The sequence below is a fragment of the Hyaloscypha bicolor genome (genome assembly GCF_002865645.1).
Source record: "Hyaloscypha bicolor E unplaced genomic scaffold K444scaffold_117, whole genome shotgun sequence".
NCBI lineage: Eukaryota > Fungi > Ascomycota > Leotiomycetes > Helotiales > Hyaloscyphaceae > Hyaloscypha > Hyaloscypha bicolor.
Genome location: NW_020194619.1, coordinates 597,039 through 617,563, shown reverse-complemented (window position 1 = coordinate 617,563; position 20,525 = coordinate 597,039). Strand labels below are relative to the sequence as shown.

The 20,525-nt window shown below is 49.9% G+C and overlaps 6 protein-coding genes across 6 annotated transcripts; 4 read left to right on the top strand and 2 right to left on the bottom strand.

Annotated features, from left to right (window-relative positions):
- Positions 1 to 126: 126 nt before the first annotated feature.
- K444DRAFT_615349 (HAD-like protein) lies at positions 127 to 2,446 on the top strand. The gene is made up of 5 exons (XM_024880713.1): positions 127 to 368; positions 1,313 to 1,336; positions 1,424 to 1,695; positions 1,749 to 1,878; positions 2,023 to 2,446. Exons 1-5 carry the CDS (start codon positions 160 to 162, stop codon positions 2,270 to 2,272), a joined length of 885 nt encoding a protein of 294 aa, XP_024733813.1. The 5' UTR covers positions 127 to 159; the 3' UTR covers positions 2,273 to 2,446.
- Positions 2,447 to 2,450: 4 nt separating this feature from the next.
- Positions 2,451 to 4,530, bottom strand: K444DRAFT_39070 (kinase-like protein). Its single transcript, XM_024872437.1, has 4 exons — positions 4,148 to 4,530; positions 3,928 to 4,085; positions 3,349 to 3,880; positions 2,451 to 3,299 (listed from the first exon to the last, which is right to left on the bottom strand). Exons 1-4 carry the CDS (start codon positions 4,436 to 4,438, stop codon positions 2,697 to 2,699), a joined length of 1,584 nt encoding a protein of 527 aa, XP_024733812.1. The 5' UTR covers positions 4,439 to 4,530; the 3' UTR covers positions 2,451 to 2,696.
- A 1,129-nt stretch (positions 4,531 to 5,659) lies between these two features.
- Positions 5,660 to 10,423, top strand: K444DRAFT_593548 (transcription elongation factor Spt6). The gene is made up of 4 exons (XM_024878309.1): positions 5,660 to 5,981; positions 6,034 to 6,216; positions 6,268 to 9,898; positions 9,953 to 10,423. The coding sequence occupies exons 1-4, from the start codon at positions 5,802 to 5,804 to the stop codon at positions 10,201 to 10,203; spliced, it is 4,245 nt and encodes a 1,414-aa protein (XP_024733811.1). The 5' UTR covers positions 5,660 to 5,801; the 3' UTR covers positions 10,204 to 10,423.
- Positions 10,424 to 10,585: 162 nt separating this feature from the next.
- K444DRAFT_654069 (oxysterol-binding protein) lies at positions 10,586 to 14,316 on the top strand. Its single transcript, XM_024885918.1, has 3 exons — positions 10,586 to 11,106; positions 11,162 to 11,238; positions 11,287 to 14,316. Exons 1-3 carry the CDS (start codon positions 11,071 to 11,073, stop codon positions 14,147 to 14,149), a joined length of 2,976 nt encoding a protein of 991 aa, XP_024733810.1. The 5' UTR covers positions 10,586 to 11,070; the 3' UTR covers positions 14,150 to 14,316.
- A 199-nt stretch (positions 14,317 to 14,515) lies between these two features.
- K444DRAFT_615345 (Dihydroorotase) lies at positions 14,516 to 16,285 on the top strand. The gene is made up of 7 exons (XM_024880712.1): positions 14,516 to 14,555; positions 14,607 to 14,753; positions 14,806 to 15,136; positions 15,295 to 15,347; positions 15,422 to 15,564; positions 15,660 to 15,751; positions 15,914 to 16,285. Exons 2-7 carry the CDS (start codon positions 14,625 to 14,627, stop codon positions 16,240 to 16,242), a joined length of 1,077 nt encoding a protein of 358 aa, XP_024733809.1. The 5' UTR covers positions 14,516 to 14,555; positions 14,607 to 14,624; the 3' UTR covers positions 16,243 to 16,285.
- A 711-nt stretch (positions 16,286 to 16,996) lies between these two features.
- Positions 16,997 to 18,654, bottom strand: K444DRAFT_632064 (uncharacterized protein; the record flags this gene model as incomplete). The annotated part of the gene is made up of 4 exons (XM_024883439.1): positions 16,997 to 17,181; positions 17,233 to 17,680; positions 17,757 to 17,840; positions 17,896 to 18,654. The coding sequence occupies 4 exons, from the start codon at positions 18,652 to 18,654 to the stop codon at positions 16,997 to 16,999; spliced, it is 1,476 nt and encodes a 491-aa protein (XP_024733808.1).
- Between the last annotated feature and the right edge of the window lie 1,871 nt (positions 18,655 to 20,525).

The following is a 20,525-nucleotide window of genomic DNA, read 5'->3' as shown; positions in this document are numbered from 1 at the left end:
TATTTTTTGATCTTGATGAATCACGATGAAAATAGGGGTTGGACCAATCCGGGTTGGATGACTAATGCTTGATGCCAATCACGTCCCCAAAAAGCAACTGGTAACGAACTCAAGCTCTCCAACGTCACACAACCTAATTTATACATCTCCAAACCATACATGAAAACCTACCAACTCCTCACGACAACACCTAGACATTCCACATTCTCAAATCCTCAACGATTGCAGTGCAGAAGAACGTTTATGATGACGACGAGATTATCCAAGGAGCCGAGACGGTTCGCTCCGCTTGGGGCAGGGATTGATAAGGGGACTGAGGGGCTGCCGAGGCTGAAGGGGATTGTGTTTGATGTTGATGGGACTTTGTGGTGAGTTTGATTTGTCTTTGCTTTGTTTTGGGGGTTTGTTTCCGAAAGGTACTGTGGTGGAGAGGTTGTGAGAGCGGCACGGTTTTTATATTGGATGATGATGGCCCTGAGGAGCTGGCCAGTGCCATCTCAACTCCATGCTATTGTTCGGTTCTGTGACTCAGATGCTTCAGATTCTGTGGTGGCAATATTGCATGTCACTGGGGAAAGATCTACGGCGTTAACCAAAGCACGCGACTTGAGTGCGTGGTATAAATTTGTCTTACGAGGATTCGTTGTAAGCAAAAGGAAGTCCTGTGAACTTGGCCATGGAGGAGTCCATGAGCATAAATTCTTGGAGCACGAGATGTCATGAATATTTCAAGTATACTAAGGATGAAGTAGCCATTCATATCGCTGCTTGTTGCAAGTGCTAGTCACAAGTAGAATTCAGAGTCCTATCTGAGGTTTATAGATTTCAAAATATAACTTACTTGTTTTAATTTCTGTACTTAGGATCCCCCATTAATTTCATTCACATTTGGTCCTTATTGATTCATGGAGCTTCGACTGACTGGATCACTTCATCCGTCACGCGCAAGCGCGCCTACAATGCTTGCCACAGTAATGTACGTCCAGGATTGGTCGATCGAGTACTGGAGCTGGCTATAACCCCCGAAAGAATGATAACCTGGGTCCATAATGCAGGTGGGCTATCAGAGCAAGTGTTTTAACCCTTTTTTGTTTAGTACACTTCAGAGGCTCAATCCTGAAACTTTGTTTCGAACATTATGCTCAGCTATTACCTTCATCTACATGAAACAACGCCCAAAGTGTTACCCCTTATTATTCTCATCAACTGACTTCTTTTCCCCTCCTATTTGGCCTCACATGTCCTACCATCCCTTATCTTGAACCGCGTACATTACCCCTTTACAGAACCTGAAGCTAACATATGTGACCAGCTTACCACAGAATTACATGTTTCAGTAAGCAAGAAGTCCAGATGGGAATTCTTCACTCAATTTGGTTAAAGTCCTTTTTCGGAGAGGAAAACTGCTGACTCCTTTACCTAGATTAATGAGACAAGCACTGGGCATTGACAAGTCTGTGGATATCCTCGATCACTGCCATTCGCTCTCTCCAGATGAAGAAGCCGCTGCCCTCGAGAAAATTCGAGCTATAGAACGAGAGGCTATGGTATCTCAACAACCACAACCCGGCATCGTCCCTTTAATGGAGTACCTAGACTCTCGAAAGATCCCACGCGGTATTTGCACAAGGAATTTTGACGCCCCTGTAAATCACTTATTGACGAAGTTCTTACCATCCTTTGAGTTCTCTCCTGGTATGCCAAACTACCGTCTATAATTTATTTCGCAGCTGTTTTAACAGAGAAAGTTGTGACCAGAGATTTCAAACCCCCGAAACCATCGCCAGCGGGGATCCTACACATTGCAAAATCCTGGGGCTTCACGAAGGAGGAGAACGGCGAGGAAGTTGGCGATGCAGGGAACTTCATTATGGTGGGGTAAGTCAGCGTCCCCATGACGTCCCTCTTTCGTTCCATTTCTTCATACTCAGTGTAGCGGAGAAGAGACTATAAGCAACTGCCACCTATATACATCTCAAGAAATAGTAATAATGATAAGGATAAGTGTTGACGCCACCACAGGGATTCGATAGACGACATGACGGCTGGGTTCAGGGCCGGTGCCGCGACGGTGCTGCTTGCGAACGAGGTTAATGTGCATCTGGCACAGCATGAGCATACTGACCTGGTCATTTCGAGATTGGTTGAGTTGGTGAGTATTCTGGAGGAGGGCTTTGTGGGGCAGATTGGGAAGGGGGATGAGGAGAGTGATACGAAGGCTAGGGCGGCGGGCGCGCTGAGGGATGGGAAGGGAGAGAGCAGTGCGGTTTAGGGATGAGGATTATCGCTGCTGTAGAAGTTCCAACGTTGAATTCCATAGACGTTTTCAGGGTGGCTTGGGATATTGATTCCATGGACTCGATCAGCCAAGCATTTTGATCTTGACATTGTATCAAGGTTCGGGAGAGATTTCACATATCAACAGCCAAGATGAAGCAGAAGGGATCACAAGTAGAATCGTAAAGTTTGCTTGTCTAAAACGCCTGAAGCACCGCCGTACTTTCATTTAAGACTTCCATACTTCCTCTTTTTCAGAGGTTCAGATTGCCCATTCGAATTGCAAAAGTGACATGCATGATACAAAAGAAAAGGTGGAATCAAACATATGGTGCGCCAAGATATGCATCATGGGTGATAGCGGTCTCGAGAAAAGAAGAGGAGGATGAGAAGAATATGCAGAAGCGAGGTTGCTGGGCTTATTGACCTGTACCACTCGCTGGATAGCCAGATCCGTACAGACCATTTCCAAATGTTGCTTGTCGCCGACTCTCCTTCTTCAAATCCGAATCCTCCTTTCGAGGGACGGGAGGCGGGGGTAATGGTCCCGCTGGAGGTGCGGGTCGCATTGGAAGTGTCGTTGTAGAGAAGGTGGCAGCGCCAGCACTTGAGGGTCCATTGGAAGCTTGGTCGGGTGCGTTTAGGGTTGTGACTTTAGGAACAGAATTGGTGGTAGACACTCTTGGTGGAAGTCCAGGGTGGAAAGGAGCACCTCCTGCACGCCCAATGCTACCATTCTTGGTTGGTGAACGATCAGTGTACTGCGGTGATGTGATTGCGGATCGCACGTCACCTCCACCAATTGGAATATCGCCGGAGGTTGGTGTTGGCAGAGAGTAATCTGGAGAGTTTGTGGCGTAAGGTCCCGTTGGCGAGTCGCCAGAGCGAAGTAATTGTTGAGTAGATGGAGATAGTTGCGGTGCAAGATGAGATTTTCGGTTATCTCTCTCGATCAAGCCTACAGCCCACTCCTTCAAGTCAACAGGTGTACGCTTGGCAGCTTGTACGAAGGGTTCTCGCTCCTGTGAGAAGGTTAGAACAGTTTATTAGGCCTCTTCAGTTGATACTTACATAAAGTTCTTGTGGGGTTGGTCGCTCCTCCGGTGCTTTCGCCATACACTTTTGTATCATGTCCTCTAGAATTTGCGGGAAGGCCTCACTCTTTGGAAGCTTCGGTGCTGGCTCGTACACAATTTGCTGCAAGAGATCCAGAATGCCAGATGGTGCTCCATCGCCGTCCGAAAGGTGCTCGCTTGCATCGAAGGGAAATTTGCCAATAGCCAGCTCCATAATGGCAAGACCGAAACTCCAGACATCTGACTTGACCGTGTATTTTTGGCCTTGAATTCTCTCGGGCGCCATGTATGTCGACGTTCCAACGAAAGTGTCTGCTACAGAGTTAACCAACTCGCCGGATACTCCAAAATCACAGAGCTTTATTTGCCCCTTGGAGTTTACCAAGATATTCGATGGCTTGATGTCTCGGTGCATGATGTGATGCTTGGTATAGAGGTAGGTGAGTCCACCGAGAGTTGCTTCTGCGATCTTGCCCAACACATCCACCCGGACTGGACCAAACTGGCGTGAAATTCTATCCAACGAACTAGGAATAGTTAGCAGACACTCTTCATCCAGCTCCAAAATTCTTACCCAACGTCCATATATTCCATACACATGATAACATCGTTGTTGTCACTCAGGAAAGCTCCGTAGAAGTTCACAATGAATTCCGAGTTGGTATCGTGCATGATCTGCAGCTCCCGAACAATCCGACGGCGCATCTCTTTCTTGGCCTCAACGTGGATGATCTAGAAGAATACCAGTTAGGCTTTGCCACGACCCCGAAGTCTGCCTCTGTGCTGCCACTAACCTTTCTTGCCATGATGGTTCCCGTCGCCATATGTCGAACCTTACTGACAGTGCCTCCGTTTCCGTGTCCCAGGTCTTTCAAGACCTCCAAATCCTCCCTCTTCAGGTCCAGCTTGTACTCGATCCCGATCTCTAGTTGTGCGGTCTGCCTTGCATTCTCACCACTGTTGCCGCCAGGGATCTGTAGATCGCTCTCAGAAGGTGCGACTGTTCGCGGCGCTGGTGCAGCTAAAGCGAGCCCTTTCACATTTTTACGCTTCAGCGTGCGAACTGAACCGATGGCTTCCGACATTGTGACGAGTTGCTGCGAGCTGTGCCCGGCACTCGAGGCGGTAAGATGTCGAGAGTCGCGGGCGGAGTGCTGTAGCTTTTATGGCGCCAGCAAGTGAGGGGAGGCAATGTTGGAGGATAGCAGGTGATACGGAGGCAATATCGAGAGAGCATAGACCCCTGAGCAATCTTATCGGAATCTCTTCTGGGCCTGGTAAGTATACGCAGGGTTGCAGAGGTAGTTGCAGAATTTACAGTCAACTGTCAGGGTCGAGATTCTGGTCGACCAACAGCAGCGGATTGGCGTTCGGCGCTACTTCAAGAACGTGGGGAAGCGCGCTGCTTTGTGGAACGAGGGCAGGGAACGAGGGCAGGTAAGAAGGCAAGGCAGGCAAGGCAGGCTCAGGTGAAAGACAATTCTCGAGTTCAATGTTCGCAAGGTTGGAAGATATTTTGGAAAGGGGACAGACAGGGAGCCGCATGGACTGGAGTTACAAACACGTCTGTCTCATGGTTTTAAGGTTTCTACATGGGGACTGGGCGTGAGTGAGTGCTGGAGGCCCGCCTAAGCTTGCTTGCGTAAGGTACGCATCCTTGACTGTGGATTCGTGGATTCGTGGATTCGTCGTCGCAAGGCTCGACTCTCGAGAGACGAGCATCAGCGATCCGGAAGCTCCCACACAAGGCCTTCTAGAAGCAAGCTATTTGAGGATTCATGCATCAGGGCCGCGTGGGCGATGATGTGATGGTGATGGTGCTGGTGCTGGTGCTAATGAAGGCTAGATTGAAGCTCAAGTCACTGGCCATTACCAGTACCACATTAGGTGCAGAAGAGCGGCTGCTTGCCGCGCGGGATCGATCTCACCAGCTGTTGGCAGCACCTCCAGCCCAGCCCCTCTCCGAGAAAGCGGCACGGCTTTTCCATGTGCTTACTTACTGTATCCAAGTTGGACGTTCGTTTGGATTGCGGATTGTGATATTCTAAAATGTCGAGACACCAGAATGGAGAGAGCTTTGGAGATTTGGCAAGGTGACAATGCGACAATGCGGTGATCCGTAGTAAGGGGGATTGCTCGAGTGATCCAACTTGGCTTGATCGAAGAACACGAGCGACTACCGCTCTTCTGTTCACCTCAGGGCAGGCTGAAGGAATTCATATCACGTGCAACACCCCTGGTCGGCAACGACCACCAGACCAGACGCGGAAGTGAGGATCGCGAAATTTATAGCCGTCAGTAGCATCACCATCACCATCCTAGGCAACGGTCACCATTCACCCACCACCTCAACTGCTGCCGGTTCCCAGACCCCGCTTCCTCGAGAGTACTTAATTGTCTCCTCTCCCCCTCTTCCCCATTCCTGAACCATCTTCCTTCCACCACAAGATGAGCGGCACAATGCGAGATCTGATCCAAGGAGAGGCCGACGTTGACGACGAAGAGAATGATGAGTCCTTCGACGAGGACACCGGCGAACCTATTTCTGGCAAATCGCGTATCAATGGGGAGCTGGACGACTCGAGCGAAGAGGAGGAAGATGACGATGATGAGGAGGCTGCTCGCGCGGTAGGCCCCCTAGGAAGTCATTTCTATGCGCCTTTTGCTGACACCTTACCAGGTTCGCGAGGGCTTTATCATCGATGACGAAGACGAGGAGCCGGAGGAACGAGAGCGCCGTCGTCGAAAAGACAAGAAACGAAGACGGGCTGAGCGCGAGGAGGAAGAAGCAGTGTTGGACGAGGAAGATTTGGATCTCATTGGAGAGGCAAACCCTGAATGGGAAAGGAAAACCGCAGCACAGGTATGCGCCATTGGGGAACAGTGGATACATTCAGTCTAACCCCCCATCTAGCCAAAACTCAAGCGCCTTAAGCGTGGACATCGAGACGATGGCGAACAACATCGAGAGCGTGGCCTGGACGAGATCTTCTCAGATGATGAGGAACTTGATGCGCCGCATGAGTTCGAACGCGGATTTGCCCGACCAGATCACCACCGAGTTGACGAGTTCGCGGACTTCATCGAGGAAGACGAATTAGAAGATGAAGACGAGAGGCAGAGACATCAGGAGGAGATGGAGGTTGCCCGTCCACGAGAGAGAGGATATGTTGGCGGAGCAGAAGCAACTGGCCTTGATAAGGATGCCTTGGACGACATGGAGGCCATATTTGGGAATGGGGAAGACTACGACTGGGCTTTGGCCCTTGAGGATGAGGCAGAGGCCAGGGAGGCTGGTGATCATAATCTGGAACTGAAGGATGTCTTCGAGCCGTCACAACTTTCAGAGAAGCTTCTCACGGATGAGGACAACCAGATTCGATGGGCAGACGAGCCAGAACGATTCCAGCTGGACCGATTACCATATAAGAATCTCCAAATCACTGATGATCAATTCAAGGAGGAAGCTCGTTGGATTACCAGCCTTATCTGGCCAAAGAAGCAACTGCACAGCGATCTTCAGGGCCCTTTTACAAGAGCGATTGGCAAAGTTTTGGAATTCTTCGTAGTCGACGAGGTGGAGGTCCCATATGTCTTCCAACATCGCAAAGACTACCTCATCCATGCTACCAGGCTTCGGGATAACAATAACGCTGACCAGGATGAGATCGTTGTCAGTGCCGAGAAGCTGTTGAACCAGGACGATCTCTGGCGTGTACTCGAGCTTGATTTGAAGTTTCGGGCTCTGATCGAAAAACGAAATGTTCTGGAGAAGACCTACGATAACTTGAAATTAGCTGCTGGTGTGGGAGACCCGACTGTCGAGGCTATGCTTCCCATTGCGGTCACCATGGAAGAACTACAAGATATTCAAGACTACATCTACTTTCAACATTCCACAGAGATCAAGGACTTAGCTGCCACGAACGGTGAGTTAAAAGAGAAGCGACGGCCCGGAGGCAAATCCACGATTTTTGATCGCATCAGGAGAGGGAAAGCATACCATCTTGTTCGAGCATATGGTATAACTCCTGATCAAGTCGCTCAAAACGCCTTACGAGAAGGCAGAAAACAGTACACCGAAGATTCATCTCTCACGCCAATCGATCTCGCCGACACATTGATCTCTGATAGCGAATTCAATACTGGCGATGGGGTCTTGCTTGCTGCACGCCAGATGTTCGCCGAGGAGCTGTTCGTTAACCCCCGTATGCGAAAGCATTTCCGTATGAGCTACTACATAATGGGAGTTATCAATTGTCACAGAACTGAAAAGGGTCTTCGGAAGATTGACGAGCAACATCCGTACTATGAGCTCAAGTACCTCAAAAACCAGACTTTTAGCGACATTGCCAACAAGCCTGAGATATTCTTGAAGATGTTGAAGGCCGAGGAAGAAGGGCTTCTAGAGGTTAAGGTTTCACTACAGAGCGAACGAGAGTTTCGAAAGCAGCTCTTTGCTGAATTTGCATCCGATAACTTCAGCGAACTTGCCGATGCTTGGAATGACGAACGCCAGAAGGTTCTTGATATTGCGTTTGAAAAGCTTGAGCGGGTTATCACTAAGGGTGTTAAGGAGAGCATGAGGACTGAATGTCAAGATTCCATCCTCAAAATCTGCCGAGAAGAATACTCGAAAAAGCTCGATCAAGCACCCTACAAACCGAAAGGCATGATTCTCGGTACGATTCCTCGAGTGTTGGCATTATCAAATGGCAATGGCGATCCCAATCGCGACGCAGTCTGCTGGGCCTGGGTAGAAGAAGATGGGAGAGTATTGGAGCACGGCAAATTTGACAATCTCTCTCGTGATGAGAGGTCCAGAGAAGCTTTTGTCGAATTGGTTCAAAGAAGGAAGCCAGACGTGCTTGGTATTGGTGGTTTCTCAGTTGAGACACACAAGCTCATCACCAGCATTCGCGATTTGGTCGCGGAGAAGGACCTGAGAGGGGCGGACTTCGAAGATCCAGATTCCGGCGAAGATCGGAGCGAACCACTTGAGATTGTAGTGGTCAACGATGAAGTTGCTCGACTGTACAAAGATAGCCCGCGTGCTGCCATCGATCATCCCACCTTCACTTCACTTACCCGATATTGCGTTGCTTTGGCTAAGTACTTGCAAAATCCAATGAAGGAGTATGCTGCACTTGGGAAAGATATAGTCTCGTTGTCGTTTCACCCATGCCAGCAACTCCTCCCTGAAGATAAGCTTCGGAAGCAGCTGGATACCGCCATGGTTGACATGGTCAATCTATGTGGTGTTGACATCAACGAAGCCATAGCCGACGCATATACAGCGACCTTGCTACCATTTGTCTGCGGTCTTGGACCAAGAAAGGCAACTGCTGTTCTCAAGACAATCAATGCTAATGGTGGTGTTGTGAACACTCGAGACGAGCTTGTGGGTGACCCTGACAGCGGAAAACTCCCTGTCGTTGGACCGAGAGTGTGGAATAATTGCGCCAGTTTCCTGTCCATCGAGTACGACAGCTCTTCGCCAACATCAGACTACCTTGACAATACTCGAGTGCATCCAGAAGATTACGAATTGGGCCGTAAGATGGCTGCTGATGCTTTAGAATTGGATGAAGAAGATGTGAAGGCTGAGGTTGATGAAGGCGGCCCTGGTGCTATTGTTCGCAAACTTATCAAGGATGACGAACAAGAGAAGGTTAACGATCTGATCTTAGAAGAGTACGCTGAGCAGCTCGAGCGGAACTACAATCAACGCAAACGAGCAACTCTTGAGACAATCCGTGCGGAACTCCAACAACCTTACGAAGAACTGAGGAGAAACTTCTCCATTTTGTCCGAAGATGAGATCTTCACGATGCTCACTGGAGAAACTCGAGAATCTCTATGCGAGGGAATGATTGTTTCAGTCAACATTCGAGTGGCAAAGGAGGACTTTGTCATCGCGAAGCTGGATTCAGGTATCGAAGGCCGGGTTGAGCCGCATGAAGGTTCAGACCTGCCTGACATACCACTCAACCGTATCTTCCAGATGGGACAGACTGCCCAGGCTAAGCTTCTTGAACTTGACAGACGAAACTTCTCTGCGAGGCTCTCTCTTCGCGAGGAGGCGCTGCGGGTCCCGTTCAGAAGACGAGTCGATCACGATCCCGGTACTTGGGACGCGGTCCAGGAACACAAGGACAAGGAGGAGCTTCGAGAGAAGGACAAGGCGACTGGTCGAACTCAACGTGTTGTCAAGCATCCTCTTTTCAAACCTTTCAATTCAACACAGGCAGAAGAGTATCTCGGTTCGCAGGCCCCTGGCGATGCTGTGATTCGCCCTTCATCCAAAGGCAACGATCATCTTGCCATTACCTGGAAAGTCGCTGACGGTATCTATCAACACATCGATGTCCTCGAATTGCAAAAAGAGAATGAATTTTCTGTTGGGCGTCAGTTACGAATTGGCGGGAAGTACAATTACAGCGATCTCGACGAATTGATTGTCGATCACGTCAAAGCCATGGCGAAGAAAGTGGATGAATTGATGCAGCACGAGAAGTATCAAAATGGCAGCAAGGCTGATACAGGTAAGAAAAGCCTACTCTTGCTCCTTTGCGGCGTGGCTGACAATTACTTTACAGAGAAATGGTTGACTACATATACGGAAGCCAACCCAAAGCGCTCTGTATATGCTTTCTGCCTGGATCCACGACATCCTGGGTACTTCTACCTTTGCTTCAAGGCTGGACAAGGCGCGAAGGTCAACGCCTGGCCGGTGCGAGTGGTGCCCAATGCTTTCGAGCTGTTGAAGAGTCCTTATCCCGATATGAAGGCCCTGTGCAATGGCTTCAAATTGCGGATGATGAGTAGTGACCCGAATCGGCCTCGTTGAGATGGAAGGGAAGATCTTTATGAATGGGAGGAGTTATAGACTGGTATCACAGACATTTCCGCCCCTTGTACTAAAAGTATCGGAGAACAGGAAATCATGGCGAGCATTTTAAGGGGTAAAATCGGTTCCAGGCGGCTACGCTTCTAGAAGCATACCGGCTGAAGTCCATAGCATTGATCTACGTGGCGATGAATAAAATTCTCCATCTTTTCTTCGGACTAAATGCGCTTCCCTGGTGCTATCCTTGCTGGTGCAAGGGTTCACGTCAGCCCGGCCAATATGAAGGCACAAATTCCTTGCGCAGTCAGCAAACAGCCCAAAATACGCAAGGCTGAGCATTCCAGGTTGCCGGCGTTGTAAGATGTTCCGGACCAGCCTGCGCTGAAACCACGTTTTCCATTTGTGCCATCCTCTGGCCCTCCCTTCCCTTTCCCTCCTTCACCCTCCTTACTTTCATGCTTCAAATCTTCAAATCCATCCAATATATCTAAACTCTTCTCCAACTTCCTTCTTTACGCATTCCGCCATCTGGAAACACCACACCGCCACACCTTATTTTCATTAGCCTTCTGTGGCGTCGCCGAGCTGACAACCTAAATAAACAGCGACGTCTAAGCAGGGCTGCGCGAACGAATTTAGGGGACCGACCATCTCTGTACGTCAGAAATAGTAAACAGAAGCTGAATACACCTTGAGAGAGCATTTGTAAAGTCCGCCGCCACTTGCGCCCTCCGTGGCTCCTTCGCATGACTGCGCCCAGACTTCCTCAAGGCAACAACTCATCCGGGATCCGAGGGTTGCGCGCAAAACATTTCCTGGACGACAGAGAACGCGCCAGCTGTCAATGATCGTTGGAACCGCTGCGAAATGGCCGGCTTGGAGCAATTAGAGATTCATAGCAAGGTAGGCGGGTTGCTGCGAGTGCTGGAAGACAGACAGGGAAGCTAATGGACCATAGTCGTACATTGTTCGTTGGGTCAAAATTGAGGAAGGCCATACGATATCCTGGAATGTTCAACCTCACAAGAAGTCGATGTAAGAAAAGCTATCTAGATGCTAGAGTATATGCTGATTGCATGCCAGAAACTTTGGAATATTCAAGCATCCTGGAGGGAGTAGCACCGGAACCGCACAGCATCTAGACGATGCTACTGCCTCCCTTATTCATCTCGATGCTGGTGTCGACAAGTTAAGACGCCCCTCAAATGCTACGAAGAACGACGAGTCTACGGCCCAGGAACAGTTGAGAGCGAAAGGCTTCATTTCGATACAATGGTATGGCAAATACGATGCGGACAAGGTGTCGACGGGGACATTTTCTGTTACGAAAGGACAAGGTGGAATGTACGGCCTCGTATTTGACAATACCTTTTCGAAACAATTTTCGAAATCTGCTACTTTCGTCCTTCTCACATATCCTTCCAATGCACCTCCACACACCACGCATCAGTTGTCCAACCTCGCATCTTCAATGAGCACAACAGGGATAGGGAATGCAAGCAAAGGAGTAAGCCCTCATTTGGGACCGTCAGCTTCGGATTCGGTCGACAGCCTACAAAGTCACCTTGGACTTGGGACTGGTGGCAGCAGGGGCGGTTCTGTTCTGGGGAGGAACGGGAGCGACAATGGACTTGCTACATACCATGTGGGAATCCTGTCAAAACGCCGGCGGAAACGAGGGCAAGGCTATGCTAGACGTTTCTTCTCACTGGATTTCGCATCGTGCACTCTATCATATTATTACAGCCGTAACTCATCCGCGCTCAGAGGTGCGATTCCTCTGAGCTTAGCTGCTATTGCTGCGGACGAGAGAAGGAGAGAAATAAGCATCGATTCGGGGGCCGAAGTGTGGCATTTGAAGGCTGGCAATGCAAAGGATTTTGATGAGTGGACTAGAGCTCTAGAAAAGGCAAGCAAGAGTGCTCGAGGACTGGAGCCCGAGTCTGCCCCGGATTCCCCTGAGCAACGGTTAAGGGTCAGAACGACTGGATTACAAGCTCCAAGTTCGACTCGAGAAGAAGAGCGAGAATGGGAGCAGGTTGAATCACTTGTGAGCAGGATTGTAGGAACTCGAGATGCTGTCCGTCGACTCTCGAAGGACACCGCTCCTGGAGCCACAAAGAGGCTTGCACTTGCAGGATTGGGACTTTCGACAGGAAGTAGCCCCAGTATCGATGAGGGTAGCGATTACTTCGCAACGCCCCCTGAAAAGAGACCATTTTGGAAGAGGAAAGTCAGCACACCTTCAACACCGCAACTGGTCCAGCGAGGTATCTCGTCACAGCTTGCAGTTCCTGCACCCGCAACCGTAACGACGATTACCGCTAATGGGAGTGTCACGCCCTCGTCACGAAGAGGTAGGCACTCTTCTCAGCTTGACGAACCCAGTATGCATGAGCACTGTGCTGCGTTACTCAAGGACCTGGATGACGTTCTCAACGATTTCTCGACATTGCTATCCAATAGTAAACGTCGAAGGATGCCTGCCCCTGTTTCTGCTACCAGGAACAGCATGGATTCAACCTCAACCGGCGAATTCTATGATGCCGAGGCTGGGGATGGTGAGCGCTCGCAAGTGTTTGTGATCGATCGCCAGAGTGAGGAAGACACTCAGCTGTCAGAAGCGGATGATGAATTTGTGACCGACGCTTCCTCAATATCTTCTCACGAGGAGGATTCGTCCGCTCATCTCCAAGGCTCAGCAGCACTTTTCCCTCTCAAACCAAAGTCATTAGATCCCCTTCCCATTACCACGTCCATCAAACGAAGGAAAATCGTGCCTCCAGCAACTACAATGCCTCCTAGCTTGATCGGTCATCTCCGCAAAAATGTTGGGAAAGATCTCAGCACTCTCAGTATGCCTGTCAGCGCCAACGAACCCACTTCACTCCTCCAACGTATCGCCGAACAATGCGAATACTCCCAACTGCTCGACACAGCCGCCTCCCATAAAGTGCCAACGCAGCGTATCCTCCATGTTGCCGCCTTCGCCGTCTCACAATTCAGTATCAACCGTGCAAAGGAACGAGCCATCCGCAAGCCCTTCAATCCCATGCTAGGGGAAACGTTCGAACTTGTAAGGACAGAAAAGGAAGTACCAGGTGGATTTAGACTCCTGGTAGAAAAGGTATCTCACCGTCCCGTCAGAATGGCCATCCAAGCCGACTCAGCACGTTGGTCATTAAGTCAATCTCCCGCGCCAACGCAGAAGTTTTGGGGGAAGAGTGTGGAGCTCATTACCGAGGGCCGCGTGAGGTTAAACTTGCGGTTGCTCGATGGGAGCGATGAATTCTACAGCTGGAACCTCGCCACAGTTTTCTTACGGAACGTAGTCATGGGCGAGAAATATGTCGAGCCCGTCGGCAGCATGACTATCACAAATGAAACCACTGGCGCAAAAGCCACCATCGAATTCAAGCAAAAGGGGATGTTCAGCGGGAGAAGCGAAGATGTGCAGATCGAGAGTTACAATCCCGACGGTGTGCATACTGGCGTTGGCTTGACTGGAACCTGGACCACGAATCTCCGGAGCCTGGAAGCTGGAAAGGCTGCAGGAGCGGAGATCTGGCATGTTGGTGATCTGGTCGAGAACGCTGCGCAGACGTATGGTCTTACGACTTTCGCTGCTGGTCTCAATGAAATCACGGAGCTGGAAAAGGGAAAGCTACCTCCGACGGACTGTAGATTGAGACCTGATCAGCGGGCAGCGGAGATGGGTGATCTGGACACTGCAGAGACGTGGAAGGCGACACTGGAAGCTTCACAGAGAGTTAGGAGGAAGGAGGCTGAGGAAAGGGGTCAGCCGCATATGCCGAGGTGGTTTGTGAGGGTGGAGGGCGGGGATGATGGTGAGGAGGTGTGGAAATTGAAAGGTGGGAGAGACGGTTACTGGGAAGAACGACAAAGAGGAAAGTGGACAGGCGTCGAGAATATCCTGGCTGGGTAGCTGAGTGACAGGTGATGATGATCATTTTGCTTGTTTAGCGATACACATTCTTGAATCTTTGACAGGGCTCGTGAGGCGTTATGGAGAAGCGAGGGAAAAATAACGGGTTGCGGTTTGGATTAGACAGCGCGTTTGGAGTAATGAATTGGATTGCCGTTGACTCTCGGTCCATATTTAATCATCGAATCTTCTTTGTGACAAGTTCTTTTGGTGTGTTTAGATCTTGGCAAATGCAAACCGCAAAGTTCTTGCTGGGCCCCTATTTTCACAGTCTGGAAGCGAAAGCTGCTGCTGACTCAGCTCCAGCTCTCCCATCCCACTAAAAATCCTTGGCGATTTCAGTCCGTTTCCAAAACCTTTTCCAAAGTCAGAGCAAGCAAAACAGAAGAACTCGGGTTCTTTCCTTGTGAGTGGAATCACCTGCACAAGATTGAAAGTCATTGACGAGGTTCATCAGACACAACAATTGCAAGCCATGCCGCTCTCCAAGTTCGATGGCCTGGAGCTACCCGCTTCAGCGGACTTTCATGTCCACCTGAGGGATGGGCCTCTCATGAAAGCAGTCGTTCCTACGGTTAGACGGGGAGGCGTCAATACTGTTTATGTAAGCTCGCTGATCATGGCCTCTCACAGATGATTCTGATTCTGAGATTCAGGCCATGCCGAACTTGGTCCCACCTCTCACTTCGGCCTCTGATGCTATGGCGTATAAGCAACGCCTGCAACAAGAGGATCCAAGTATCAACTATCTGATGACGTTGTATCTTCATGAGAAGATTACTCCAGCAGTCGTCAAGGGAGCGAAGGCTCAAGGAATCGTGGGAATCAAGTCGTATCCTGCTGGTGTCACGACCAACTCGAGTTCTGGGGTTCTTGACTATGAAGTTTTTTATCCTGTGTTTCGGGCGATGGAACAATGTGGCATGGTTCTGAATTTGCATGGAGAGTGTCCTAGTGACCATGGAAAGAACATTACGATTCTCAATGGTAAGGCCTATCTCATAACATGTTGCTGTTTTCTTCTCCGAGATCTCAGAGCTCGTGCACTTCACAGGAACTTCATGCATCCTCGTCTTGGGAGCTTGGATTTGAGCTCCTGGGTTCTCTCTTGACATTCAAAAACGCTCCATGCTAATTGTATCCAGCGGAGTCATCCTTTCTCCCGACGCTCAAGAGCCTGCATGCCCAATTTCCCAAGGTTAATTGCCACCCCTTCGAATAAGGACAGCTTCTGTCCACTGAGAGAAAGATTTCTGACTTCGATCTTCATAGCTCAAAATTGTCTTGGAACATTGCACGACCCGTGAAGCTGTAGAAGCAGTCAATGAATGCGGCCCTAACGTTGTTGGAACTATCACAGCACACCATCTATACCTCGTAGTCGATGATTGGGCAGATGATCCATTCTGCTACTGGTATGTCCCTCCCATAGCCCTCGCACATCTCTCTCAGATCCTCGCATCGAAAACCGTCATGTTCCTCCGTTCAAGAGCAAGCTGACCCCACGAAGCAAACCAGTGGCCAAGTGGCCAAGTGACAGAGAAGCGCTCATCCTAGCTGCAGTCAGTGGCACCGGCAAATTCTTCTTCGGCAGCGACAGTGGTAAGCTTACTCCATAACGAATTGCTGTTTTCTTCTGTAGAAGCTGAGAGCTTTGGAGCTTTACGGGAGCCGGCATACGCATTCCTCTCTCTCGAGCCGGGCTTCTCAGCTCCTGAGCTCTCTTCAAAAATTCAGCAAAACTCCATACTAATTCGATGACAGCACCACACGATATGACAGCAAAGAAAGGTGGACGAGGAAAGACAGCAGCAGGGGTCTTTACGCAGCCATACACCACGCAGCTTGTGCTTGGAGCTCTGGAGCAAGCTATTGAGCGGAAGGTCATCACGGAAGAAGAGGTGACGGAGGAGATTCTGACGGGCTTTCTGGGCGGCTATGGGAGGAACTTCTATGGGATTAGTGATAGCAGTAATGAGAAGATTGTGTTGAGGAAGGGAGGTGAGGTTATTCAAGAATCGGTTACTGGGGTGGGAGTTGAGGTTGTTCCTTTTCGGAGAGGGCAGAGCACTTGGAGCATTGAATGGAAGTAGCACATCACAGCAATGCACAAATGCTAGGAAACTTCACTCTTTTCATACCTCTATCACCTTTTTAGTTCGCTGGTCCAAGGATCTTTATGATCAAGAGGACAACCAGTCAAAGAGGACCGCATGAAAGACCGCTAGGGTCATGAAAATTCTCTCTCGAAAAACGCCCTGAAAATATGCAGCAAAGCCATCTAAAAACGCCACACCATCATGCAGTCTATTATCCACCAAGGCGAAAAAATGGCACACCCAATCGAGCGTATCTGCAAAGCACAAAAGCAAGCAAGCACCCAAGAGTGACGCCAAATCTTCTCCAACCAGACCAATCGTGTGAACGCCGGCAATGCTTATGAGAATGGGCAAACAAATGAAACAAACACCAGTTTTTTTTGTAAGGAAAAAAAGAAAGAAGCAGAGATTTTCGCCGCTGAAGGAACAATTTGTGCGGGATAACGGCGACCATCAAGGTCGAACGTTGTGAAGCGACATATTTGATATCCATGGTCTGAAAGTCATGAATCATGAGTCATGTCGTTGTAATGGAAGTTGCAATGCATAATTGAAAAGAAAGTCGTAATGAATGCAGAGAGAGGCAGATATCTTAGATACCAGGCCAGCTGCAAAGAAGGGCGACGGGCGACGGGCGACGGGCGACAGTGAAGGAGATGTGGCGGCTATGTCAGTACAGAGCGCTTTCATCCAGACAAAAGAGCTATGCAAAGTCGAGCTACTTGCAGCTTCGATCTTCAGGGTCGATTCATTGTTGATGGGGATTTTGGGTAGGGCCTGGAGGACCGCCACGTCCACGATATGTGACTTGGTCATCATCTTCTTCCTCGCCCTCCTCAATCTTTAGAGAGGCAAAGGGGTTTGTATGCGAGAATGAATGTCCACTCTGACCGGGAGGGGGAGCGATAGGTCCGTATCCACCTCGCATAATCGCTGAGGAATTGTTAGCAAGAAAGTCATTGATGTGGCTGCAGATGGGCTTACGAGTGTTAGGAACTGTTGTTCGCATGCTTGGTCCCGGAGAAGGCGAGACCGTAGCTGCATATCCGGGGTCGGCCTGAGCGGCCTCCAAGCGACGCCATGGGCCATTCAAACGATTGGTAGACGGGCCAGGAAGAGCAGGTGGAGCAAGTGGTGATTGTATGTTGACGCCGTACTCCCGTCGGTACCAATTAGGGAGACCGTGGTTCAAACCTAGGGAGAGTTGAGTCTCACGATCCATTGGCATCTCGTGGCGATACTTGCACCCCATCTGGGTGAACGCACACGTGCCCTCGTGGATCCACTTGTCGCAGTATATCTTCTCACGACGTGGGCGGTGAGGAAATTGAGGATGCGGAGGGTGTTGAGGGTGCTGAGGGTGCGGAGTGTGCTGAGCCATCGGGGCAACTGGACCAGTAGGGTGGGCAGCTACGATGGCATCAATCTGTGCCTGGAAGTGGTCAGTAATTACGTGTTATGTTAACGTAGATAGTGCAAAGAATGCAGCAAGGTGTATTTGCCCTCACCTGGGTGGCATCGTTCGGATCATGGCAACTCGGGCTAGAGGCGTGGGCGCCCCGAGGACGATTGGCTGGCAATGCATTGATAACCTATTGATTGTGAGCTCATCTCCATTTACTCGAAGTGAAAAACGATAGGACTTACGGAGCTCGGGATCATGGGCTCGGGGCCAACGCGATGCGACGGGTCGGCCTGACGAGGAGATGGGAGGATAATCAAGCCCTCTGGACCTTGACCTCGAGGGACATTTTGAATGTCATTCACCTCATCCGCACGGATTAGACGAGTATAAGAACCATCCTCACGCTGGATACCGTAGGCGTAGGCGACTTCGAGCTGCTCCCGAGTGGGATATGTGTTGCCGGGCACAACGGAGCTCAAGGGAACTGAACCCCCGCCGGTCATCTCCGAGTTGCTGCGGGGGCGAGGCTGAGAAGGACCGTAGCTGGCCATCTCTGGTGCGCGAGGATCGTACGGTTCTTGAAAGTGGCCACCATACTGAGAACCGAATTGTGAACCCTGCTGATAACCGGTTTGGGCAGCATACTGACCGCCGTACTGACCGCCATACGGGGCACCATACTGGCCAGGGGCGTTATGGTAAGTGCTGGTCATGCTTGGAGTCTCCTGACTATAAGTCATCGTGCCTGGGGCTACCGATGAGCGGCCACTCGTATCGTTGCTCGGACGAGCCGAACCTTGTCGTTCACCACGGTCCCGACAAGGTTGGTAGGACATCCTCGATCTTTTGGGTGAGGAGGATCTGGACCTCGGATTTTCGTCTTCAATAGAAGTTAGCAGGCATATCATCTCAGTGTCTCGAGATCCGGTATAAGCTGAAGTATTGGTCGGAGAACCAGGAGAAAGTGGAGGCGAAGCAAAAGAAATCCCGTTGGTTGACATGATTATGCCCAATAAGAGATGAAATAGATAAAATCGGAGAAATGAACAGTCAGGAGGAGAAAAAGGAGGTGGCACGAACAAGCTATCTAGTAGTGTTTTTGAAGTCTATAAAGACTTTTTTTTGGAAGATACTGTTTGCGACAAATCCAGATTAGCCAAACCTGACATACAAATCGAGATGGAAAGGGCCTTACAATGGTCGGTATCAAACCTGACAGGTTTATGTACGGCTCGTCTGCCTAAGGGCCGTTTGTTTGCAATGTTCTGGTTGGACAGGCGTGTCTCGCGAGGCCGGTTTGCTGCAGCGTTTGATGGGTTCCTGCACGTGACAGCTATTAGCTTTGAAAACACACAGAGACCAACAAAACGAGCGGAAGATGAACTTACGGGTTGTTTGTTGTGAGCGAGATTCCTTTGGATGCTTTAGCAGATCCTAGAATTTTGTCCATTAGCAAGACTCAATTTTTTGGTGGGTGTGTCGTGCAGCAGGGGAGGAGAAAGTAAACAAAGGAAAAGGGGTCGGTCAGCCAACAAGCCAACAAGCCAACACTTTAGCAGAAGATTGGAAAGTCAAGCTCTTGCAAGTTCCAGCTTCGAAATCTAACTGCACCGGTGACGGCGACTCGCCATAGGGGTAAGGTGAGCAAAGCATCAATAATAAGGGGAAAGTGACAGCAATAGCAATGCAATGACGGCAGGAACCCAAAATTGTGCAGAACAGTAGACTGTACATGCCCAAGAGAGGTAACAAACTATCCTGCTTTTGCAGAAGCTCATAAATCTACTCTTGTAGAAACTCAAGTCCCTTTGAGTCGCAGGGAGTTGAGGGAGGAGTGGTGAGATAGAGTGAGAAGGCAACGCCGCCCCGACCGACTGAGCGAGACGTGACCATGAGGACCTCAGCAACGTAAATCCTAAAGCCGTGCAAGACAGTAGAGTTTACATTCTAGATGGAGGTAACAGAGCTGGCGCTTTCGCGAAGGCTCTTGAGTTGGAGTGGAAGGAAGAGTTGGGGGAAGAGTCGACCTCCTTCGAGGGAGACTGAAATTTTTGCCTCGAGGGAAGGCACTTACGGTCTTGTATGCGCTGCACAGCAGCTCGAGATAAATATTGGCAAAAGACTCGTAAAACTATCGTATCTAAAGCTCATGCAACCTGGTGGGTGCGGAGGAAGGTTGTTGTCGAAAGGGAAGGGGTGTTGTGTTGTATTGTGGTGTTGGTTCGAAAGAAAGAAAATGTGCGAGAACCCGAAGCGAAGTCCAGATTTATGGTCGTGGCTCGCAGCCTCGTCCACTGCCTACTCGTGCGATTCGGGAATTCACCTAGAATGGAATGCAATCAGATGAACCTTTGCCGGGTGTGCGCCGCAGAGCAAGCTTGAATTGTTCTTGCCAAGTGCCGGATTTGGACTTACAGCGGGCAGCCTTGTCCACCTGTGATTCACTAGCTTTGCAAAAGCTCCACAGAGCCAGATAGATGATTGCTAAAGAGAACAGAAGGATAGGTGAGCGGGACCGCAACCAGGAAAGTGAGCGGGGATCGTTTTGAAGAAAAGTAAGCTGGGCTGCAAAGACTAAAGCATTGACAATGCAAATTCTTGTAGAACAAGTTTAGTAATCTTGAGCCAAGAAAGACCAGAAACAACAGTGCTGATATCTAGGAGATTTGGTATGGCTTAAGGACACTGAAGGGTGAACGGTGTGAAAGTGGTGGGCTTGGGAACTGTTGTCGAAGCGAAGATCCTTTGAAAATGTGAATTGCAGAAACATGGCAACCACTCCGTATTTTGCCGAATGCTTTGCTGACAGAGAGCTCGGGTCACTCACTAGCCGGTTTCCATGGGACTGAGAAAGGCAGCGGAATGACTGAAG